At 37.8% G+C, this 24454-nt stretch overlaps 4 protein-coding genes across 4 annotated transcripts; all 4 read right to left on the bottom strand.

The window, feature by feature from the left end:
- Positions 1-7197: 7197 nt before the first annotated feature.
- On the bottom strand, positions 7198-8211 carry taar10b (trace amine-associated receptor 10b). The gene has a single exon (XM_065255773.1). The coding sequence runs from the start codon at positions 8206-8208 to the stop codon at positions 7198-7200; it is 1011 nt and encodes a 336-aa protein (XP_065111845.1). The 5' UTR covers positions 8209-8211.
- Positions 8212-9946: 1735 nt separating this feature from the next.
- On the bottom strand, positions 9947-10951 carry LOC135737921 (trace amine-associated receptor 1-like). Its single transcript, XM_065255774.1, has one exon. The coding sequence runs from the start codon at positions 10946-10948 to the stop codon at positions 9947-9949; it is 1002 nt and encodes a 333-aa protein (XP_065111846.1). The 5' UTR covers positions 10949-10951.
- Positions 10952-15607: 4656 nt separating this feature from the next.
- Positions 15608-16612, bottom strand: LOC135737922 (trace amine-associated receptor 1-like). The gene has a single exon (XM_065255775.1). It carries the CDS (start codon positions 16607-16609, stop codon positions 15608-15610), a length of 1002 nt encoding a protein of 333 aa, XP_065111847.1. The 5' UTR covers positions 16610-16612.
- Positions 16613-19449: 2837 nt separating this feature from the next.
- LOC135737923 (trace amine-associated receptor 1-like) lies at positions 19450-20472 on the bottom strand. The gene has a single exon (XM_065255776.2). It carries the CDS (start codon positions 20461-20463, stop codon positions 19450-19452), a length of 1014 nt encoding a protein of 337 aa, XP_065111848.1. The 5' UTR covers positions 20464-20472.
- Between the last annotated feature and the right edge of the window lie 3982 nt (positions 20473-24454).

Here is a 24454-nt window from a genome sequence, read left to right as displayed (position 1 = left end):
AAAAAAGGACTGTGTCATATTTATTGCATGTCAGCCTTCTACTGGTTATACATAATGTATTTTCACCATTACATTACTTTCTATTATGTGTACAGTATATTTAACATGTTATAACACCTAAAGCTTTTTAATGTTGTTATATTTCATAATTTTTGTATTTTAATGTTGTTAACTACATACTTCAAATAATTTCTCAAAATTTGATCATAACAGCATCACAACAACAATCATTGCCCTCATGTCAAACAAAAACAAACAAAAAGATATATTTATAAACAAAGACAACATCCTGTTTACATTGCATATGCTTGTAAGTTCCCATCATAATGGCACATGAAAACATGAATTTTTGCTTTCTCCCCCTAAAAGATGCCTCTCACTTTTCTCTAAGATATAACACCACATACGGTATGCAACTGTATTAAAACCTACATTAATTTATGAAACTGTTTTGCGACATTTCTGGCTACTGTCCGTGTCCAAAGCACCATTATCCAGAATGCACAAAAGTTGGGCGACTGCACTGCCTCAAGAACTGCATGTTCTGACTTCATACATCCAATATAAATACTAGCTGTAGTGTCTTGTGTATGTTTCATTTTTAAAGTGTTATTAATGTGTCACTTTTTGCCGCATAGTTCATGCCATACAATAACTTACAACAACAATAACTTACTGTACATTGCTAGGCAAGCCAGTTTTTCCACACCAATATATCATCTGACAGATCTGGCTTTGTGAATACGGGGATTATTATCCTGGTACAAAAAGTATTTAGGTTCATGTCTGATCCAAAACACCTGTCTGTAATCTAAAGTGCTCTGATTTCTGAAGGCCTTTGGCTGTGTCTCAATCAACTCCCTTGTTCAGTAGTCACTGTCAGGCCATTTTAAGGGCTGTCTCAATCGCAAAAATCTTCCAGTGCACTGGAACACTCTTTTCCAAAAAAAATCCACAATGCAACGCAAAAACCAGTGAGCATTGATCCATTACCAGAAATCATGTGACCTTTTTTTGAAGCTATCCAACGAAGATATGAAGATTGTGCTGGTAAACTCAATAAACTTTTATATTGAGACAGAACTTTTATAAAGACAAACGTTTGTTTTAGTTTTAATATAATCACACATTGCTAGACAGGAGGGGACAACAATCTCATACTTAAATGTAATATTCGTACAAGTTTATACACGGATATGTAAGAGAGTAATGAAAGTGTTTTCATTATTAAGAAATGTTTAAAAATTAAGTCAGAAAGCAACGTTCATACACATCCGGCAGGCGTAAATAACTTAAGCAAATCACTCAGATTAAACATGTTGAGTAAAGGGCGATTTATAGTCATGCGTAGGTTCTACGCTGTAGCTACCGTAGGCGTAGGCTATCCGTAGCCTGTGCGTAGCTCTGCGTAGCCTCACAAAATTTTTAACAGCGCGTCAGATCTACCCGGACCGCAAGCGCTGTGATTGGTCCACCAGAACCCCTCCCGTCAGGTAAAAAAAACTGCATCATAGGTATTTCCATTTGTGACGGTGAAAACAAAGATGAGCCAAGTTGACGAGTGATTTAACTCAAACTGCATAAAAAGTCGCTGTTTATTTACTTCCATCATTGCTGGTCTTCTCAAATTATACACAAGTTGCTGTTTCTTCTTCGTTTGTGGGTTAACTTGCTTAGCTTCTTCTTCTGTGACTTCTTCTGCCGCTACTGTGGTTACACGCGTGATTACTGCCTACCAGCGGTCTGCGGGTGTGTTTGCACGTCGACGCGGATGACGACGCAAAAGTATAAATGAAAACCGACACGGAACCTACGCCGTAGGGCCTACGCACGACTATAATGAGCCCTTAATTATCTATTATCTATCCACCCTGCCTGCCATAGAGCGCGAAAGATACATTAATGTCACACCCCGAGGGCGGACCCAGCTATGCTAAGGGTCACACCCCTCTCAACTCTTCCACCTCGAGGAGTTTCCCCAAGACCACCCCAATGACCAGACAGACGAGTATACTATGATTAAAATAAACTTTATTAAATATTTAAAAGGAAAAGGGGGGAAAGGGGGAAGGGCAATTTAAAACAACTGTGTCTCTTCTTCGCCTCCAGGGCCACTTGAGGGGAAGACTGGGGACAGGGGCTCCGTAGGGGCTCTGGCCCAACAATCCGTGGCGCGCTCCGCTTCTCCTGGAGGCAGAATCAAACAAAAGTCAAACAAGGTAAAGTACTTCGAGGTCAAACGCTGTTCGTCCACCCGGGACCTTCGGCAGAACAGGTAAGTAAGAGTTTGTACACAGGTCAAGTTTACTCCACAGGTTACGCTACCCCCGGTACTGAAGGCCCTTCCTCCCCGCAGGGGTTCACTTGTACAGGTAGGTATCTGCTGGGAGCACAGAACAGTTTTACTTCGCAGGTTATGTTACTCACAGCGCTGGGGGATCTTCGTACACACACAGAGCTTCACTTGTACAGGTAGGTATTTGCTATAAGCACAGAACAGGTTTACTTTACAGGTCACGTTACTCACAGTACTGGGGATCTTCGTACACACACAGAGCTTCACTTGTACAGGTAGGTATTTGCTATAAGCACAGAACAGGTTTACTTTACAGGTCACGTTACTCACAGCACTGGGGATCTTCGTACACACACAGAGCTTCACTTGTACAGGTAGGTATTTGCTATAAGCACAGAGCAGGTTTACTTTACAGGTCACGTTACTCACAGCACTGGGGATCTTCGTACACACACAGAGCTTCACTTGTACAGGTAGGTATTTGCCATAAGCACAGGACAGGTTTACTTCACAGGTCACGTTACTCACAGCACTGGGGATCTTCGTACACACACAGAGCTTCACTTGTACAGGTAGGTATTTGCTATAAGCACAGAACAGGTTTACTTCACAGGTCACGTTACTCACAGCACTGGGGATCTTCGTACACACACAGAGCTTCACTTGTACAGGTAGGTATTTGCTATAAGCACAGAACAGGTTTACTTTACAGGTCACGTTACTCACAGCACTGGGGATCTTCGTACACACAGAGCTTTCCTTGCAAGCAGTGGGCTTTCGCTACAGTGCTGGTACACCGTATTCCTTCGCCCATCCACTCAGACTGTCCGGGCGTCGTAGGGACTAGTGGGTCTGATGACACGGAGCCGAACGCTTCCCGAACTCCCCCTCCTTCTTCCCCAACCGGGGTCACGAGTTGGGGCGAACTTTCGTCGGGGCTCCGCTCACCACGAGCTTCTGGTGGAAAGGTCAGTACATCCACTGCTACAACCCACAGTCCGCACAGTACACTCTTGGTAATACTCACTGGGCTTCACCACTGTCTGCTCTATGGATAAACGAAGCTCTCGTGGACACACCCCGGGCACAGGGCTAAATATTCTCGCTCTCCTTAGGACCCAGGCCACAACGGATGTCGTCGTCTCGCGACTCGTCTGAGGCTAGGCAGTTTGAACGCTACAAGCACAGCATACACACAGCAAGTAAAGCGTAAACACCATCAATCAGTGAAACTCACCCACAGCACTCTTATAAACTTCACATGGTTTTTAAATCGCCCTTGCCACCTGGCTACGACGACCTCGAGAGGATGGTTGGGCAGTAACTGGACCGCCAATGAGAGTAAGATGTGTGTATTCACAGGCCCGGCGTGTTGATTTCTCTCCCCTGGCTCAACTGTGTTTCTGTTTCCCCACAGGGCCACTGTTCTACTAGCGAACGGTGCTTCCCATCAGGTCCTTCGTCCGTACTTCCGGTCACCCCGCGGCTCACCCACGCTGTCCTCTCCAGTGGGGCCAGGGACCTCAAAAACACAAAGGAACACACCAAAACAACTCTTCGTACAAGTATGGCTCAGATAAGTACCGCATCTGTTACTCACGCTTAGTTGTCCACAACTGTTATTCGCTACACTCTTGATGGCTCTGTGTTCACTCCTTCTCTGATGAAACTCCTCGATATTCCTTCGTCAACTGACTGTCCCTTTTCTTCTCTCTTCCCCAATAGCACGATCCAACCAGCCTGGTCCGTCTGCAAAGCAGCAACACAGCGTAGACAAGTACACCACAAGCACCCCGTTTGATGTCTACAAAGGTCTTTTTATACGCTGACTCTTCTCCTCGTCAGCCTACCAGCGACCGCTGTGCAAATTATCCCCACCTGCGCGCAATCAGGCTTAATTTGACTTCGGGGAAACCCCGGAAATGAAATGTGGAAGCCGGGTTCCGCCCGTCGTTCATTCAAAATGTGGAAGCCGGGTTCCGCCCGTCGTTCATTCAAAACATCACCTGTGACATCAACACATTTAATTTGGTCAATATAAAAACATGTCCCTTACATTCTCACAGCGTCAAATTTGTGTAACAACGCTCCCCACTGGCCAGAGGTGTCTTACCCGGACATTAACTCGTACCTCATCGAGTCAACAGGGAAGCCAGTGAATGATTTTACTTCGTATTTGAAAGTTACTTCGTATTTATATATTATGTCTTTATATTTACAGTACGGAGTGCACTTTTTTGTCCAGCCATACAACTAACTGGCTTAGTGATATTTCCAGAAATTACTGGATTGCGTTGTTCCACAAATTTGACGCTGTGAGAATGAAAGGGACATGTTTTTATATTGACCAAATTAAATGTGTTAATATATTTTTCGCGCTCTTTGGCAGGCAGGGTGGAAAGATAATTACTCGATTACTGTTTAATTTGTGTAATTTTTAAAGTTATTTACGCCTGCCGGATGTGTACGAACATTGCTTTGTTCCGCTATTTTGTATGGAAGTCTACGAGAAGCCTAGTTTGTTTCCCCCAAAAAGGGGCGGTGACGAAATTAACAGTCAAGTTCCCGGATGTGCCGGTAGTCGGTATCACCCAAAGGTTTGTGAATGTTTTTTTTAAACTTAAAGTAGGTGGTGCCAGTTGTCGCCATCTTGGCCACGCGTCACCGCGCATCACTTGCAGGCAGATAACCAAAAATGGGAAGAGGAGTGACATGGGTGAAGCTGGTTGCTGAAACCACGCCCACCTAGCTCGATTCTAGTTACAGCAGTGGCAGTTCACCCCTCACTCAAGTGGCCACGCCCTTAATTATGCAGAACTTTAAGGCTTAATATAATTTAAACGGATGAGTTACAAAATAATTTACACCCCTAACAGTTGTCATGAAGGACAAAATTAGCTATATAGACCAAAACCACTTTTTGTACCAGGCTGTACACATATTTTTTTCCTACTGTAAAGTTGGGCATTTTAACATGGAGGCCAGATGATGAATTGCAGTTTAAGTCACTTCCATATTGTCTTCATCTATGGCTGTGTTCCGGTTCGTTTTTTATGACCTTTCCCTGGCTAACTTCCCTCAGTTTCGTTCAATCGGATGTACAACATTGCTTTACGTTGTACGAGTGCCCATTACTGGTGGAACACTTTAAGTGGGTTCAACTGGAATGCCCTAACTTACAGGTGTGAACTATTTTCTCCTCCATCATTTGAACTGTGCAAAGTGTGAGCTGCTGAAGTGATATCACAATCGTGTTGCATTGTGGTATATGGAGCTGCCTGAAGTGTACATATGAAGTAGACTCGGGTCAAAATCGACGGACCGAGGGTCTGTCCATATAAACTTCCCTCTTCCACTTGACGAAGTGGAACATACTTCAAAATGGCAACAGGGATTCCCCTGAGAGGAAGTGTTTAGGGAAGTTTGCATGTGAATGTCTAAAACTGGAGTGGAAAGCAGCCAGAGAGATCGTAAGGTTGCCCCTCAGTCACGTCACAGGAAAATAAGTGAACTGTCTCTATAGGGTGTGAAATGAGCTACGGTCCTTACCAGTGCCGAACCGGCGTACACGATATACTGATCCATACGTGCTAGGGAGTTGATTGAGACACAGCCTTTGTTTGCTCACTGGAATTAAGGGCCTAGCCATACCCGTATGTATCCGTATTTATCTTGCCTTGTAGTAGTGAACAGCACACAAGGTTGTTTTTTAAAAGTTGTACACACCTGAAGCGTATATGCAGTGCTCTGAGGTCTGCTTGTTAACATTTTATTTACTGCATACGCTATGAAATCCCAATAAATAGTAACTTAATTATTTACAAACTTTTAATTATAAAGCTATATTTCAGCTATTTTCTAAAGGCAAACTCGTTATTTTCTTATTTATTTGATATAAATCTTTCAGCAAAAGTAATATCCCAAGTTGTGTCACAATATCAGTTGCATAATTCCCATATTAAAATATTAGCGTTATATCCATCATACCTCAGACGTATCCAATCCAGTAAACTTCACATCAGTGTGCTATTATTTCACACTAGGTCCAGGGCTTCGAGTCCTTAGGTGTTCATATTATACGTTAGAGAAAAATAACGTACAGCTAAACGCATTCTCGTATGGTCTGACATTTTCTAACTGAACATTTTCACTCGAGGTGGATTTGGGGATTGATAACGGTCGGGTGCGTGACAATGCACGCTACAGGACCGTCGTTCCTACGAGCGAGAAGATGGCTTGGTTTTTATTGTTCCCTTCGCCAAGTTTATTACAGACGGACAAATTTAAAGACACTTAGCGCTAATTTCTCCAGAGTTTGCGCATTAACGGTTCTGTTCTTCGAAATGCAGGACATACGGATGCTTACTTCCGACTGAAATTCGCCTGAGGAGGTTGTGACGTCGGAACTTCGACATACTCGCGCGCCCAAACTTCATCGCAAAGGTGAGGGACCGTTTTTTATTCAGAGTCATCAATTTAACCCACACCTGCGCTAACCGATCGGCATTCAAATATCGCGAGATGTTATTCGAAAGCATACGAAGCAGCCTGCTCTCGAATCGCTCTCGCGGTAATTTGATGTCATAGGCCGGACTGTCTGCGCAGCGCCGCATATGAAGAACTTTTAACACAATTCATCTGTGAAAAATCCGATGTAGTGTTTACGTTTATGCAGAAAGATTATGACAGACAGGGAGACATTTATAGATTTATATATAAATTCTAAAATATTTTTATAATGAATGCATATGAAATGGACAGCAATTTTTTCATTTGAATACATCTAACTGTATGTGTATATATTTAGGTACCATTTATAGGAATAATATTAAAAATAGGATGTGACCATGGCAAGACTTTATTTCTGTGTTTTGGAGACAATACACAATGAAGGGCAAACTTTACAACAGTATTGTTCTTGAAGAATTAGTCTGAAATATTCTTCCAGATAAAATCATTCTGAATGCATGTCTGAACCAGCTGTAAAAGAAAGCGTATACTATAGGATTACAGGTGGAGTTATAGTACCCAACCCAAAGGAACAAATCAAACAACAGTGGTGGTACCGAGTATCCAATGAAGGGATCAATAATATTACAAAGAAAAAAGGGAATCCAGAAAGTCAAAAACACACCCATGATGATGGCTAAAGTCTTTGTCGCTTTTCTTTCTGTTTTTAATTCACTGTTAATGCTCTGAATGGCCTGCGCTTGTCTTTGTGCTGCATGTAAGATTTTCAGATACATGCAAAGCATTACAAACGCAGGGATGTAAAAACAGATTAATGACATTACTGTAGCTATTGCTTTACTTTGAAACACCATGCATCTTCCATCACAGTCAATGTGCTCATAGTAAAAATCTTCAATGCCAAGAATGTTAAGCTCCAGGAATATTATCCCGAAACCCAAAGTCACTGAAAGAGTCCAGCAGATTATAATCATAACTAGAGTAGTGAGTGAGGTCATTTTACTGTGATATTGTAAGGGATGACATATGGCGTAATATCTGTCTAAAGCAATAATACAGAGATTCAGAATTGAAGCGGTGCAGAGGGTCACATCCAGACTGCTGTGTATTTTACAGAATAAATCTCCCAGATACCAGCAGGTCTCAATCGAGCGCAGCATACTGGGAGGCATCACGACTCCCCCTACCAGCAGATCCGATACGGCCAGAGATAAGATAAGGTAGTTAGTTGGTGTGTGGAGCTGCTTAAAATGAATGACAGTTATGATCACCAATAGGTTTCCTATCATAGTGATGATGGAGCACAACGTGAAGAGTATGTAGAGTAATATTCGGGTTTCCAAAGGATAAAGAAGCTTCTGGCAAGAGTTGTTACTGAACTCAAAACAAAGAAAAGGCTTTTCCAACTTGTCATTTTGGCTGATGTTGATTCGGATTTCCATTTAAAGAATTCAGAGATGTCCTGTTTGGAACAAAGTTGCACACAAAGTTAAATGCAGTCTTTATCAAACAGTGTCCAGTTTAGTCAATAAATTACAGAACTGAATGTGTAAGGTGTAATGGATTTAAATAGCAAGTATACATTATAATATTTGGGAATAGAAAATTATATGTACATTAAAATGTAGGTAACACTTTACAATAATATTGTATTAGTTAAATAGTAATTGACATGAACAAACAATGAAATTATATATATATTTTTTTTTTTCAATACAGTAATTCATGTTAGTTGATTGTGCATTAACTCATGTTAACAGTTTCAATGTTTGATTTCAAAAATGAATTTGTAAGTGCTGAAATTAACATGAACTAAGATTAATAAATGCTGTAGAAGTATTGCACATTAATAGATCATGTTAACTAATGCATTAACTAATACAACCTTATTGTAAAGTGTTTAATAATAACCAAATGAAGTTTATGTTTTTATCTACATGAAAATTTCTGCCCTATTGATGTATTTTACCATCTCTCTCCCCTGCGCTCTTACCTTTCCTTCCACAAAGAAGCAAAGATAGTTTATGGAGTAGAGCGGTCACATTTATAGCCCCAAAGGTTTATAGCAACCATGGTAACCGACTCAACATCTATGTACGTATACCAGAAAAAAGAAACAACTATGATCCTTTAACTTCACCTAAAATAGGTTTTGTATTCTGATAAATAATGGAAAGGGCATTTACTCAGCATTGTACCCACTAATAGTGTATTTGGCTGTGTTGTGTTGCTATGTATATATTAGATGGATGCATAATAGATTTTTCTTTATTTATTTGACAATTAAGAAGTTTCAGAAAAACAGGCATACACAGACCTTCAGCTCAGAAAAGGGGTCAAGGTTTGGCTATGAGCCGGTTAGCCTAGGCTTGTACAGTAGAGGACATTACATCATTCTGGGAGCAAAAATAGGTATCCTGTAGCTCACCTGGTAGAGCGTTGCATTAGCAAGGCAAAGGTCATGGGTTTGATCCCAGAGAATCACATACTGATAATATATACTGATTTTTGCCCTAATTAAAGTACATGGTCATGCTCAAGGATGCAAACAAGACAATTAAAGTAATCAATACAACTTATACTATGTATTATTATTTGTGATCTGTTTTAATGAACCCTTTTTATTCACACTTAAAAAAAACGATGTGTTAATTTCAACACATTGTTTGTGTTATCATATTTAACACATTATGTGTCATTTTGTGTTAAAAGTAACAAAATGTGTTAATTTATTATTGGAACAAAACATTTTGTGTTACAATAAACATACCTTGTGTTGTCCCTTTTATTTATTTAACACAAAATGAAGCATACTGTTGTGTAAAATAGAATAAAATAAACATTGGCTTATAAATAAACTTTTTTTGAGAGTTTATGTTATTTGTGCGTTGTTTTACATTCATATTTGCATTATTTATTGTTATTTTGACTATACAAAATTTGTTGTCAAATAAATTAACATGAAAAATAAAATAGAATAAATAATCCTGTGTGGCCCCTAAAAGCATAATGGCCCATGCCTGAATGCATTGTAAGTCTCTCTTTAAGTCAGAATAATATTAAAAATAGGACGTGACTATGGCAGGGCTTTATTTCTGTGGGTAAACCTTGGATAAGTGCTGTCAAGCATCACATTAAACAGAAGTACTTGGCTTGGCTACCATGCTTTTATTTTTGCTTTTACAGCAGTATTGTTCTTGAAGAATTCGTCTGAAATATTCTTCCAGATAAAATAATTTTGAACGCATGTCTGAACCAGCTGTAAAAGAAAGCATATATCATAGGATTACAGGTGGAGTTATAGTACGCAACCCAAATAAACAAATCATACAACAGAGGTGGTACAGAGTATCCAATAAAAGGATCAATTGTAGTACAAATAAAATAGGGAATCCAGAAAGTCAGAAACACACCCATGATGATGGCTAAAGTCTTCGTGGCTTTTCTTTCTGTTTTTAATTGACTGTTAATGCTCTGAATGGCCTGCGCTTGTCTTTTTGCTACATGTAAGATTTTCAGGTACACACAGAGGATGACAAAAGCAGGGATGTAAAAACAGATTAATGACATTACTGTGATTATTTCTTTACTTTGAAATATCATGCATCCTCCATCACAGTCCAAGTAAAAATCTTTAGTGCCAGGAATGTTTTGATTCAGGAATATCATACCGAAACCGAAAGCCACTGAAAGAGTCCAGCAAATTATAATCATAACTAGAGTAGTGAGTGAGGTCATTTTACTGTGATATTGTAAGGGATGACATATGGCGTAATATCTGTCTAAAGCAATAATACAGAGATTCAGAATTGAAGCGGTGCACAGGGTCACATCCAGACTGCTGTGTATTTTACAGAATAAATCTCCCAGATACCAGCAGGTCTCAATCGAGCGCAGCATACTGGGAGGCATCACCACTCCCCCTACCAGCAGATCGGCTACGGCCAGAGATAAGATGAGGTAGTTAGTTGGTGTGTGGAGCTGCTTAAAATGAGTGACAGTTGTGATCACCAATAGGTTTCCTATAATAGTGATGATTGAGGAGACGCTGAAAAGTATGTAGAGTAATATCCGAGTTTCCAAAGGGTAGAAAAGCTTCTGGCAAGAGTTGTTACTGAACTCAAAACAAAGAAAAGTATTTTCCAACTTGTCATTTTGGCTGATGTTGATTCGGATTTCCATTTAAAGAATTCAGAGATGTCCTGTTTGGAACAAAGTTGCACACAAAGTTAAATGCAGTCTTTAACAAACAGTATCTGGTTTAGTAAATGTCAGCAAGTTACAGAACTGCATGTGTAAGGTGTAATGATGTTAAATAGAAAGTATAAAGTTTAATAGAACTTTTAGAATATCAATAATGTCTATATTTTTGTAAAGCAACACAAAACATCTTTAAACAACTGTACATACGTTTTTTTAATTGTGTGGCCAAATAGGAAATTAAATCTACATTAAAATGTAGGTAACACTTTACAATTAGGTTGCATTAGTTAACATTAAATGGGTTAACTAACATGAACAAACAATGAACAATATTGTTGTCAGCATTTATTAATCTTTGTTAATGTCAATACAGTTATTCATGTTAGTTCATTGTGCATTAACTCATGTTAACAGTTTCAATGTTTGAGTTTAAAAATGTATTAGTAAATGCTGAAATTAATATAAATCAAGATTAATAAATGCTGTAGAAGTATTGCACATTCATAGTTTTAGTTAATGCATTAACTAATGTTAACAAATACATTATTGTAAAGTGTAAGCAAAATTTTGATTGTTATAATAACCAAATGAAGTTTATTTATTTATCAACATGGACATTTCTGCCCTAAGCATTTTACCATCTCTCTCACCTACGCTCTTACCTTTCCTTCCACAAAGAAGCAAAGTTACTTTATGGAGTAGAGCGGTCACATTTATAGCCCCAAAGGTTTACAGCAACCATGGTAACCAACTCAACATCTCGAACGTAGAGGAGAAAAAAAGGAACAACTATGATCATTTAACTTCACCTAAAATAGGTTTTGTATTCTGATAAATACTAGAAAGGGCATTTAGATTTTTATTATGTATTTTTTGTTTGACAATTAAGAAGTTTAAGATAAACAGGCATTCAAAGACCTACGGATCAGAAAAGGGGTCAAAGTTTGAGTAGTTAACATGAGCCAGTTAGTTTCTGCTTGTACAGTAGATGACATGAAATCATTCTGTTAGCAAAAATAGAAATCCTGTAGCTCACCAAGTATTGCATTAGCAAGGCAAAGGTCATGGGTTTGATCCCAGAGGATCACATACTGATAATATATACAGATTTTTGTGTATGTAAATAGGAAATCTGCCTTGGCACGAGCGCAACTTGGTTTTAAATGGGATGGGAGATGAGACTCTCATTGGTTTATTGCACGTTATGCCCAAAACATTATGAGAATAGTAACAACCCTTTTAGACTGTGCGCCACGGACCATGTTTCCCATCTTTAAACTAGCAAAAGTGGATTTGGACACACTTTAAGTGCACTTGAGCCATGTGCTTTAGACCGTGCGCTTAAATTGTGTTTGTGTTATCCTATTCAACACATTATGTGTCATTTTGTGTTGATTTTGTGTTACTCTAAACACAACTTGTGTTGTCCCTTTTATTCATATAAAGGGCACCTATCGTCCGATTCATGATTTTACATTTCTTTTGGTCAGAGGTGTAAAGAGTAGCTGAAAGGCATACTTGAGTAAAAGTACAAATTCCTTACTGTAAAAATTACTCCACTACAAGTTACAAGTCACCAATTTAAATATGACTTGAGTAAAAGTATTAAAGTAACCCAATTTAAAAGTACTTAAGTATTTTTACTCGTACTGAATGTTGGCTCAAAGATGCACTAGTCCTCAACACAAAGAGACATTGTAGGTCTGGGCAGTGAAAACTAAGAAAGTTTATTTATGAGGTTTTATTTCCTAATATAGAAAAGAAATCAAACACCTCAAAATTTTGACCTGGCAGAACAAACACAGATTAAACATAGTCATAGTCTTTTGACTAAAATGTAATTTAGTTTTAGTCATATTTTTGTCATCTGAATTGATTTAGTTATAGTCTAATTTTATTCAACTAAATGCCATGAGATTTTGGTCTAGAAATCTACATAAAATTTAAATGTGCCATGCTGAAAAATATATAGCCTAACTTTGTGATATAAATATATGTTAACACTTTACAATAAGGTTCATTAGTTAACATTAGTTAGCTACTAGGGATGGGCATTCGATTAAATTTTTTTAGTCGATTGTCGGGAGAATTAACGATCGACTATCGATTAATCATTAATATTTTTATTATAAAAAATAATTATTTAACTTATATAATTCAAAAATGTTGAATACAAAAATACAGCGTGTTTTCCTCCATAAGACCTTTATTACAAGATCAACTTGTGACAAATAGTTAAACTACATTTAGTTAGACAAACGGAACATATATGCGCTTGAATATGCGGTGCTCTAAAGCAGCGAAACCTGCAGCTGCGAGCCGCATTCTTAAACAGAGACCTCATTTGTTCCAAAAAATCATGACCTCTTCATGATTATTTTTTTAAAATCAAAACGGAAGGTCACAGATAACGGAGTATGGTGTCAAATATTGCACCCTGGTGGTAAAATGTTGAATTGCTGCCACACAGTGAAATTCATTTAATTGCTTCAAGACACATGCTACGCTAGGCAACGCAACCTGCATTAGAAAAAAAAGTATTCGATTAATCAATAACAAATTAACGTCATCGACTAAATTCTTAACGATCAATTATCGATCGTCGATTAATCATGCCCATCCCTATTAGCTACATTAGTTAACATGAACTAATGAACTGCACTTATACAGCATTTATTCATCTTTGTTAATGTTAATTTCAACAATTACTAATACTTTATTAAAATCTTGTTAAGATTAGTTAATGCAATCTGAACTAACATGAACAAACAATTAAAGCTTAAATTTTTATTAACTAACATTAACAAAGATGAATAAATAATGTAACAAATGCATTGCTCATGGTTTGTTCAAGTTGGTTAATACATTAACTACTGTTAACTAATGAACCTTATTGTAAAGTGTTACCAAATATTCTTATATAGGCCTATCCTAAAAAAGATATAATTTTAATATTTTAAAAAAATCCAGTAAACTAAAATTACACCAACAGATATATGATAATGCATATTAAAAACGTGAAGTTGTTCATTTGAAAGATTAATTGTAAACACATGTAGTACGTAACACCACTCTCTCACATTAAGTGCACTACATTTCTTCAGTCATGCATCCCTCTTTACAGTAAATACATTACAGCATACTTGATTAAATGTGAGGACAGTGAAATTGTACACTTATTATCAATCTTATAATGTACTTAAGTTACTTGGGCAATCAGTACAGGACCTCGCTGGTTTATTTTGGCTTATATAGTTAGTTATATCAAGTTATGTAACTCAGGTTAGCTGATAAAGTTGCATCAGAGTATATAAACATTTGTGCTTGACTTTGAGTTGCGGGATGACCCTCCTGCAATCGCGCATCACTTTTGTTTTGATTGTATCATCACATGTTTAACAAAGGGTCCCTTGACTGAAGCAAATGTGATATGCATCCATATGTTTGCTCTTTATCTCTTCTCTCAGACCAGACGCGAACTTTTCTCTACAGTTTATGACATACGCAGCACGCAGATGTCCCGCTACGGTGGCTCAACGCAAGCCATTCAGCGTTTGACATCAAAGTACCGTGAGACCAGACTTCTCCATATGCATTTGATTCGCTGTCGCAGTACTTTGATTTCATACGATTGCTCTGCGCAGCGCCAAATGAAGTCCCTCAGTTGTGTGTGTGCGTGTAACACCTCGCGACCACAGATTCTATCCATCATCACTCTCTGACACTTTCGTCTCGTTTTTATTTGACGAATAAACAATGTAGCGAGTAACGTTAAGTGTTATTTCAAATGTAATGGAGTAAAGAGTACAAATACCCAATCAAAAATGTAATTGAGTAGAGAGTAAAAGTTGCCTATATTTTTGATACTCAGTACAAGTACAAAGTAGCCCAAAAAATACTTAAGTACAGTAACGAAGTACATTTACTCGAGTACTTTACACCTCTGCTTTTGGTGTGTAACTGTGTATCAGTACATGTTAATGATATTCAAAAGGTACAAACCCCAAAGTCAACGATGACGTGAATTATCGTTTCCAATGTAAATCTCTTTTCTTGGACTACAACAAACACACGGATTGTAGGCAACAATTTACTTCCTGTGATTGGTGATGTAGACAAGACCGACATTATCATAATTCCTCCCGCTTTAGGTTCACAGCCTGTAAGTTAACTCCTGTTAGCTTTGCATTGTGAGCGAATCTTTAACACAAAACAAAGCATAATGTGGTAATAAATAGCATAACACAAACAATGGGCTGCTAAATAAACTTTTTTGAGCGTGTATGTTATTTGTGGGTTGTTTTACATTCATATATGCATTATTTAGTTTACAGATGCCGAAAAGTGCCTATGTGCATATGCTAAATTGTTATAATTGTAATTTTGACTATACAAAATTTGTTGTCAAATAAATTAACATGAAAAATAAAATAGAATAAATAATCCTGTGTGGCCCCTAAAAGCATAATGGCCCATGCCTGAATGCATTGTAAGTCTCTCTTTAAGTCAGAATAATATTAAAAATAGGACGTGACTATGGCAGGGCTTTATTTCTGTGGGTAAACCTTGGATAAGTGCTGTCAAGCATCACATTAAACAGAAGTACTTGGCTTGGCTACCATGCTTTTATTTTTGCTTTTACAACAGTATTGTTCTTGAAGAATTTGTCTGAAATATTCTTCCAGATAAAATAATTTTGAAAGCATGTCTGAACCAACTGTAAAAGAAAGCATATATCATAGGATTACAGGTGGAGTTATAGTACGCAAACCAAATGAACAAATCAAACAACAGTGGTGGTACAGAGTATCCAATGAAGGGATCAATAATATTACAAAGAAAATAGGGAATCCAGAAAGTCAGAAACACACCCATGATGATGGCTAAAGTCTTCGTGGCTTTTCTTTCTGTTTTTAATTGACTGTTGATGCTCTGAATGGCCTGCGCTTGTCTTTTTGCTACATGTAAGATTTTCAGGTACACACAGAGGATGACAAAAGCAGGGATGTAAAAGCAGATTAATGACATTACTGTGATTATTTCTTTACTTTGAAATATCATGCATCCTCCATCACAGTCCAAGTAAAAATCTTTACTGCCAAGAATGTTAAGCTCTAGAAATATCATGCCCCAACCGAAAGCCACTGAAAAAGCCCAGCAAATTATAATCATAACTAGAGTAGTGAGTGAGGTCATTTTACTGTGATATTGTAAGGGATGACATATGGCGTAATATCTGTCTAAAGCAATAATACAGAGATTCAGAATTGAAGCGGTGCACAGTGTCACATCCAGACTGCTGTGTATTTTACAGAAGAAATCTCCCAGATACCAGCAGGTCTCAACCGAGCGCAGCATACTGGGAGGCATCACCACTCCCCCTACCAGCAGATCGGCTACGGCCAGAGATAAGATGAGGTAGTTGGTTGGTGTGTGGAGCTGCTTAAAATGAATGACCGTTATGATCACCAATAGGTTTCCTATAATAGTGATGATTGAAGAGACGCTGAAAAGTATGTAGAGTAATATTCGGGTTTCCAAAGGGTAAAAAAGCTTCTGGCAAGAGTTGTTACTGAACTCAAAACAAAGAAAAGGCTTTTCCAACTTGTCATTTTGGCTGATGTTGATTCGGATTTCCATTTAAAGAATTCAGAGATGTCCTGTTTGGACAAAGTTGCACACAAAGTTAAATGCAGTCTTTAACAATTTAAATAGCAAGTGTAAATTGCACTCCATACAGTTTATCTTTAAACAAATTTACGATTTTTTTTTTTTAATTATGTGGCCAAATAGGAAATTAAATCTACCTAAAAATGTAGGTAACACTTTACTACAAGGTTGCATTAGTTAACATTAGAAACTAACATGAACAAACAATGAACAATATTGTTTCAGCATTTATTAAACGTTGTTATGTCAATACAGTTATACATGTTAGTTCATTGTGCATTAACCCATGTTAACAGTTTCAATGTATTTGTAAGTGCTGGAATTAACATGAACTAAGATTAATAAATGCTGTAGAAGTATTACACATTGATAGTTCATGTTAGCTAATGCATGAACTAATGTTAACAAATACAACCTTATTGTAAAGTGTTACCTAAATGTAATTTGTTATAATAACCAAATGGAGTTTATATATTTATCAACATGGACATTGCTGCCCTATCGATGCATTTTACCATCACTCTTACCTACGCTCTTACCTTTCCTTCCACAAAGAAGCAAAGTTACTTTATGGAGTAGAGCGGTCACATTTATAGCCCCAAAGGTTTATAGCAACCATGGTAACCGACTCCACATCTCGAACGTACAAGAAAAAAAGGAACAACTATGATACTTTAACTTCACCTAAAATAGTTTTTTATTTTGATAAATACTAGAAAGGGCATTTACTCAGAATTGAACCCAGTAATAGTGTATTTGGTTGTGTTGTTATTGCATATAGTGGAGTCAATAGATAAAAAGAAACACTGTGCAAGTCTTTTTATTGACTTTTTAAAGGCCTTCGACACAGTGGATCACGATATGTTACTAAAAAGGCTTCGAAAATTTTATTTTATGGTTTAGTTCTTATTTAAAGGGAAGATCTCAATGTGTCCAGGGGGAAGGTACTCCATCCGATTCATTGGAGGTTGTAGGGGGAGTCCCTCAAGGATCTGTGTTAGGACCGCTATTGTTCAGTATATATATAAACTGCTTAGATTTTAAATTATATTGAAAAAACAAAGTTTCATTTTTATGCTTATGACACTATTATATATTGCCCAGCTTCCTGTAAGCAACAGTCTGTAGCTTATTTATAATCTGCTTTTGATATAATCCAAAATCGGTTTTGTGCCTTGAAATTGGTTTTAAATGAGAAAAAATGTAAGGCATGTTGTTCTCAAACGCTAAAATCTCTACTGAGAATACAATTTCTCTTCACACTTTTCAAGGTAGTTTGATTACATCAGTATCGGAGTACAAATATCTCTGTGTTATTGTTGATAGCACATTACGTTTTGGTTCACATATCAAATATCTGAGGCAAAAACTTAAGAAAAGATTAGGATTTTATTTTAGAAACAAATCATGTTTTTCATGTAATGCGAGGAAGAAACTAGTGTCTGCTACTTTTTTGTCAGTTCTTAACTATGGGGACGTAGTGTACCAACACGCATCTCTTATCTTCTTGTCTCTCTAGATGCTTTGTATCACGGTGCTTTGAGATTCATAACTAGCTGTAGACTTTCAACACACCATTGCGAGTTATACAGAATGGTCGGATGGTTATCGTTGAATGTTAGAAGGAAAACGCACTGGTATATTTTAATTTACAAAGCTATATTGGGTTATTTGCCCCCTTATCTTTCTTGTCTTATTGAACAGAAATCGCCCTGTCGCTATTTATTGCGCTCTGAAATGACCTACAGTCTGTGTGTGCCTTATGCCAGAACAGATGGTTAGTATGAGCCGGTTAGCCTCGCCTGGTACAATAGATAACATTACATCATTCTAGGGGCAAATATAGGGATTCTGTACCTCACCTGGTAAAGTATTGTGTTAGCAATGCAAAGGTCATGGGTTTGATCCCACATGGATACACACATACTGATAATAATGTATAGCTTCAATGCACTGTAAGTCATTTTGAAAAAAACTTCTGCCAAATGCATAAATGTCAAATAAGTTCCTCTATTGGTGATGATTCAAAAGTAGTTCTGACGAAATGCATTTATTTTGCAATCAGTATATAAATTAAGTATTACATTACAGTAGATGTAATGGTTTTTATAAATAATTTTTGAAGGGCAAATAAAGCAATATGGTCTTGGGTCATGGTCCCTTCATATCGGCTAGACGTTTCACAAATTCTTCTGATGGCATCAACCAATTAGATTATTCATGATGTCATTTTTTGGGACTTTAGCGTGATTAGTCACATGTCTTTTGAAGCTCGTATGATTGGCTTTGTCTCAAGATACACACCAGTATCGTCTTTTTCTGAGGCGTGTTTATAAAAAATGCTTAAACATCTAATTTAACGAAATGCCTAGTCCTGGTTTTAGTGCCTTGTCTGTGAAACCAGGCCTTGGAGTTTTATCAGTTTGCATGTTTTATAGGTACAGTAACTCAGTTCATAATATGAAATAAATGTTGTGTTTTTGTTTGTCATTTCAGGGTTTTTTTAAAGTGTAAATATGGCTGATTTTGAAGGGAAGAGATATTTTGCATGGATCATGAAGTCAAACTGAATTCATACGGATATTAGTGGGAGACAAAAAGATCAACACTGTGTAAATAATCTTGTACTGTATGTGATTTTGTGCATGTATAAATAAGTGCTGTGCGTTTTTTATTCAGTGCCCATTGAACTCAAAGTTTTATTTTGCTCATTGTATAGGAGACCTAAGAAAGCACATGAACAGTTTAATATTTGTCAAGTATAAAGTCAATGCTGCACCCGAGGCAATCATAAAATATAAAAAACTGTATCACAGCAGCAGTATTATTCTTGACGAATCAGTTTGAAATACTCCTTTGGATAAAATAATTTTGAAAGCATGTCTGAACCAGCTGTAAAAGAAAGCGTATACTATAGGATTACAGGTGGAGTTATAGTACCCAACCCAAAGGAACAAATCAAACAACAGTGGTGGTACCGAGTATCCAATGAAGGGATCAATAATATTACAAAGAAAAAAGGGAATCCAGAAAGTGAGAAACACACCCATGATGATGGCTAAAGTCTTTGTGGCTTTTCTTTCTGTTTTTAATTGACTGTTAATGGTCTGGATGGCCAGCACTTGTCTTTGTGCAGCGTGTAAGATTTTCAGATACACGCAGAGCATGACAAAAGCAGGGATGTAAAAACAAAACAATGAGAATACACTCGCTCCAGCTTTACTTTGAAATACCATACAAGCCCCATCATAGTCAATGTTCTCATAGTAAAAATCTTCAATGCCAAGAATGTTAAGTTCCAGGAATATCATCCCGAAACCCAAAGCCACCGAAAGAGTCCAGCAAATTATAATCATAACTAGAGTAGTGAGTGAGGTCATTTTACTGTGATATTGTAAGGGGTGACATATGGCGTAATATCTGTCTAAAGCAATAATACAGAGATTCAGAATTGAAGCGGTGCACAGGGTCACATCCAGACTGCTGTGTATTTTACAGAATAAATCTCCCAGATACCAGCAGGTCTCAACCGAGCGCAGCATACTGGGAGGCATCACGACTCCCCCTACCAGCAGATCCGATACGGCCAGAGATAAGATGAGGTAGTTAGTTGGTGTGTGGAGCTGCTTAAAATGAATGACCGTTATGATCACCAATAGGTTTCCTATAATAGTGATGATTGAGGAGACGCTGAAAAGTATGTAGAGTAATATTCGGGTTTCCAAAGGGTAAAAAAGCTTCTGGCATGAGTTGTTACTGAACTCGAAACAAAGAAAAGACTTTTCCAACTTGTCATTTTGGCTGATGTTGATTTTGATGTCCATTTATAATTCGTCACTCTGTAACGCAAAAGATAAAATGGGTTTATTGTTGACATTTACAAACAAGGTCAGGTTTTATTTATTCTATAAATTGCAAATATTACTGTAGTTGACCATAATGTAAGTATTAAAATAATGCACTATCTGTAAAAAAAAACTGAAAAATTCAGTTACAGTTAAATCATGTAATTTTTTTTATTATTTTATAATTATTTTAAGCTGAAAAGTAAAATGATTATACCACTCAAGAACCTACCTCTTTTTTCTCAAAGTGGTGAAGTCATCCTATGGAGCTGAGAGCTCAGTTTTATATGTAGCGAACCCCCAGTACAACCTCCCTTTTGAATTTCTTTCACAGTCAGGTGACCTTTTTTACCTGATGGAGAATAGCTGGTAAACATTGTATTTGCCTCATTTACCTTCCTTGTATGTCATAAATATTCAGGTGGACTTTGGTTTGTTTTTGTTCTTTTGAAACTATATAGCGTAGCTTTAATTTAAAATTTCTTTATTAATAACATTTTCAAAATACCGGATTTGTTCAATTGGTGGTTAATTTTTTACTGAGTGAAACCTGAGCTGTCTTTTCATTAACCAGATCATTTAACAAACAGAAACCGTAACCCCGGATTTCCACCGACTGCGGAACGGCTGCGGATCCGCTGCGGAACGGTGGCGGAGTCAATCGGTTTCCATTCAAGTCAATGTGTGTATTTCCACTGACTGCGCTCCGAATCCGTCACAGCTCTGGCCATCCGCAGCCCTCCGGCACAAATACGCAGAGCTTCTATTTTTGACGGATGCCGGACAGCTCCGCAGGGCGGAGCCATGACTTTATCGCGTGATCATACCTGAATATGCGAGAACTCGTGTTTTTTTAAATTAAATATTTGCAATACAAACATTACAAACCCACACAAATAAAGTCATTAATACAGAAACAACAAATAATAGACAAGAACAGAGCCAGAGGGAGTTTCAAATAAACACATTAAAGATAGAGCATAAATAAATGTTTTAGCAGCCTTCTTATTTTATGAATTTTGGATGGATTTGATGTACTGCTCTGTCTACACGAGATCTCGTGTTGTGATCTGGGCTGGTTTATAAAAACGTCATAATTCAATGGCATAATGGGCAGAGGTATCGCGCGATCATCACGTAAATTTGGAAGACCTCATGAGTCCTCGTCACTTCAGCACGCAGCCGCTCTGCAACAAATACGGATCTGGTGGGTATTGGCGGATGGCGGAGCCTGGAGCCGTAACGCAGGGGAGCTGATCTGCAGCCGCTCCGCAGTCGGTGGAAATCCGGGGTCAGTTAACTTCGGGCCAGACGCGTAACCACAACGTGCATGCATCTGATGGAAGCATCTATAGAACCCAACACATGTCTCCAAGAAAAATCCTTCATCGAAAATTCAGATGAAACTCCTGAAGCAATTCCAACTTTGTCTACTGTTCCAACACGTTCTCTCTCCCAACTCGTCACATATTAACATTTATTCAGTACCTCATCGGCATCAATTTTTAATGCATATGGTAGCCATTTTTTAGGGTACTTTGTTGCTTTCAAAATGCGAAGTATGTCACAACATGTATGTATTTCGTCATGTTTGTGGTTCCTTTTTTTTAAATATGTGTTCTGCTTGTCGAGAGATCCTGTGTGCATCACGTGTCTTGTCAAAATAAGTGCCTGGTGCAGATGCGTCTAAAAGGATTATGATAAAAGGGAAACACGCGTTTGCCAGATACTCGTATAATCTCATGCGTAATCAGAGTTTACTGTTAAGGGAGTGTCTTGCGTGTATTTTGTGAACGTGAGCGTCTCTTTTATCATAAACAGTTTTGACGCGTGTGCAGCAGGCACTTATTTTGACAAAACACGTGATGCACATTGTTCACATGACGCAACCAACACATATTTTGAAAACGCAAGCAACACACATGACACTCCGAACACATATTTTGAATTTGCGCCCTTAGGATGAGCAGTCACGAGCCGCCACTGGTCTAAAGCACTGGGTATAGTATGTCTTTTCCCTTAACGCAAACATACGTGCACGGTCGATCGCACAGCCTTATGTATAGTTCATTTGACTTATACACGTGCACTGACGTTCGACCCATGCGCATTGCGACAATTTGCAATACCTCTTTTGTGTCCTACATGCTACATACTCGTGTACACACATACACAAACTACGCATACAGTTAAACGTATGCAAGGTTTTAAAAATGTGGTGGTGCGCATACAGTACAAGTGCACTGTTTTGATGATGAATATTGCATCATGCACACTGTACGTGAACCCTTGCCTATGCATAAAAAATGGACCATACTTCAGCCTTAAATATCACGTTCTTCCTGATCCCATTTTTTAAACCCTTGTCAGTGTGTAATGTTGCTATAATAGCATAAATTATACCTGTAAAACAATTAAGCTCAAAGTTCACTGCCAGGCGATATATTTTCTTTAATAAAATTCCTCTTTCAAAGCCTACAGCGAACGGCCGGTTTGGACTACAGCCTCTATTTCCTGCTTTAATGATGTCAGTAAAATGTATTTTTACTAAACTCTGCCCACTGGAATACGTCAGTCGACAGCTTTGGCTCAAACGGCTTTGCTAAGCTAAGCTGCTATCGAATCACAACACACTAAACAAACTACTACGTTTCAGAACTCGATACGTATTTCTGAAGGAGGGACTTCACAGAACAAGGAAGACATCAGCTCGTTGTGAGGACAGTGAAAACAGCGATAAGTAAATTGTGTGAAAAATACAGCGTTTTTTTACATGTGAAACATGAACACATGTTATATTGCGCATTATAAACACAATCAAAGCTTCAAAAACATAGAAAGAACGGGAACTTTAATGTGTGTTAGGGATAGTGTGGCGTTCATACTATGATAATAACTATATTAGCATCAACACACGGACAATAACTTTATGTTCACACAACTCATTGACGAGTTATCTCGTCAGTTAAGACAAAACATTTCCCTGCCAATGATGAAGTTTTTATGGTAATCTGTAATTCCGCTATTATTCACTAGATGGCTTTTATCCAATTAGTAAAAAAAACCTGAAGCAAAAACGAATTTAATTACTTTAAAACTTTGTGTATGTTTTGATACTCGTTCTAACTAAATTCTTTATAAATCCTAAATCCTTTACAAAATTGCAATTATTTCAGCTTTTTGCTCATGTGGTATTTTTGAAGAAACCTAATTTAAAAGGTTATAAAAAGAAAACAAATGAAGATAGGATGAAAAGTTTTTTCCCGTTTGGTCTGTTCTTTCATTTGATATATTTGTATGTTTATATATGGAAAGCAGTGGCGCCCGGTGACTTATTTTTCTGAGGGCTCACGATGCGAAGTTTGTCACAACATCTATGTAGCCCGTCATGTGTGTGGTTCATAATTTCAAAATATGTGTTCTGCGCTTTGAAAGATTGTGTGTGCATCACGTGTCTTGCCAAAATAAGTTCCTGCTGCAGATGCGTCTAAAGGGTTTATGAAAAGAGACAATCGGGTTTGCCAGATACTCGCATAATCTCATGTGTAATCAGAGTTTAATGTTAAGGGAGTGTCTTGCGTGTATTTTGTAAACGTGAGCGTCTCTTTTATATCATAAACGGATTTGACACAGGCACTTATTTTGACAAAACACGTGATGCACATGTCTCGACACGCAGGACACATATTTTGGAAAAGGGAACCACACACATGATACTCTGAACACTTATTTTGAATTAGCGCATCCTCGGATGAGGAGTCACAAGCCGCCCCTGATGGAAAGGCATTTTGTGAAACTTTTGTGAAAATCACACAAAAATGCAGGCGTTATGTTACGTTTTCAATGCCGAACATCTTTCCTCCAAAATTTGACTGTAAAAGCTAGATGCATCTTTCTGATGGCTGAAGTGTGCTTATCATTGGCATGCAAAGCATATCTTGCCTGTTTGTTGATACTTAATATATAATAT

The sequence above is a fragment of the Paramisgurnus dabryanus genome, chromosome 12, assembly GCF_030506205.2.
Source record: "Paramisgurnus dabryanus chromosome 12, PD_genome_1.1, whole genome shotgun sequence".
In the NCBI taxonomy this organism is placed as follows: domain Eukaryota; kingdom Metazoa; phylum Chordata; class Actinopteri; order Cypriniformes; family Cobitidae; genus Paramisgurnus; species Paramisgurnus dabryanus.
Note: the sequence above shows the minus strand (reverse complement) of the source record. Positions and strands in the feature narration are given on the sequence as shown.

Excerpts from the sequence above, each read along its gene's own strand:
- taar10b (XM_065255773.1), bottom strand. The coding sequence starts at position 8,208 with ATGGAAATCCGAATCAACATCAGCCAAAATGACAAGTTGGAAAAGCCT.
- LOC135737921 (XM_065255774.1), bottom strand. The coding sequence starts at position 10,948 with ATGGAAATCCGAATCAACATCAGCCAAAATGACAAGTTGGAAAATACT.
- LOC135737922 (XM_065255775.1), bottom strand. The coding sequence starts at position 16,609 with ATGGAAATCCGAATCAACATCAGCCAAAATGACAAGTTGGAAAAGCCT.
- LOC135737923 (XM_065255776.2), bottom strand. The coding sequence starts at position 20,463 with ATGGACATCAAAATCAACATCAGCCAAAATGACAAGTTGGAAAAGTCT.